Here is a 1082-nt window from a genome sequence, read left to right as displayed (position 1 = left end):
GGCATCTCGGTCCTCTTGACTTGTCCCAAGACCTCCTTGTTTTTGAACGCGGCCATTTTCTCCAGCTCAGCCATTCGCCAGAGATCCGCATACTTAGAACTCATAGCTTGGCGTCAGTTCTTTGGAACTCTGATGATCTTTGCACCAATCGGTCTGCCATCACGACCCAATATCTTCGTCTCAACATTTGCCCATCTGACAAAATCATCGAATCGAGCTGGTCGGCGCGTCCACTGACGTAAGCCTGTGCGACGTTCCTTCATTCGTCCCCCAAGCTGGTTCTTCTCAGCTTCTGACGGAATGTCGTCCCGATCCACTCGCTTTTGCAGGCCTTCTGGTAGTACGATCTTCTCAAGCACGGATCGTTTCGTGGCGGTCGTTCCCGACACAGCACCGGCATTGTCACCGCCGGGTGAGTCCTTGCTCCAGCCGTTTTCCGTATTTCTTTGGCCTCCGGGCCCTGCTCGTGAGTCGATCCCTGCTCGTCGGTCGAATCGCTTACGTCCTCGCCCACCTCGGTCGCATCGGCGACCAAACCTTCGTCTGCTGGGTCCACCTCCGATCCAAAATTAGCCGAGACAGACTCGTCATCATCATGACCATCATTCGCCTGGTCACTCATATCCTGGCAATTCTCTCCGTCGTCCTGGTTGTCGTGATCTCCGTCCTCGTCCCCTCATCGACGTCTGCCGACGATCCTCATCAAGGCTTCGTACGCAACTGTAGCACTGACAACAGACTCTGCATCCCCCGAGTTGTCAAGCACGACGCTCTGGCTAGATTCATGGATGCTTTCCATGTCCAAGCCGTCGTCACTCGAGATGCTGGTCGTGTCGTCTTGCACTCCAACTTCTTCGGTCACAAACCATAACCACTCACCATCATCTCGGTTAGTTGGATCGACGTGATGACGGTCGTTGTACATCACGTCCTCAATAACGCGAACCTCAGCGACAAACTTAACCGTGTTCTCGCTGGGGATGTATACACGTGCGCCAACAGTGTCCATTTCGAACCCAAGTAGATAGTTGATGATGTCATTGTCGTCACTCTTCGAACGTTCCGGTGTGTTCGGCACCTGA

The 1082-nt window shown here is 53.8% G+C and overlaps 1 protein-coding gene across 1 annotated transcript in view; it reads right to left on the bottom strand.

Moving 5' to 3' along the window:
• Nucleotides 1–676: 676 nt before the first annotated feature.
• PHALS_03411 (uncharacterized protein) overlaps nucleotides 677–1082 on the bottom strand; it is a gene marked incomplete at both ends in the record, with an annotated part of 582 nt that continues 176 nt past the window's right edge. The window contains one exon of the mRNA XM_024717614.1: nucleotides 677–1082. This exon is cut by the window's right edge and continues 176 nt beyond it. Coding sequence (XP_024583095.1) covers nucleotides 677–1082 — 406 coding nt within the window.

Source organism: Plasmopara halstedii, assembly GCF_900000015.1.
Source record: "Plasmopara halstedii genome assembly, contig: Scaffold_2321, whole genome shotgun sequence".
Taxonomy (NCBI): Eukaryota; Oomycota; class Peronosporomycetes; order Peronosporales; family Peronosporaceae; genus Plasmopara; species Plasmopara halstedii.
Note: the sequence above shows the minus strand (reverse complement) of the source record. Positions and strands in the feature narration are given on the sequence as shown.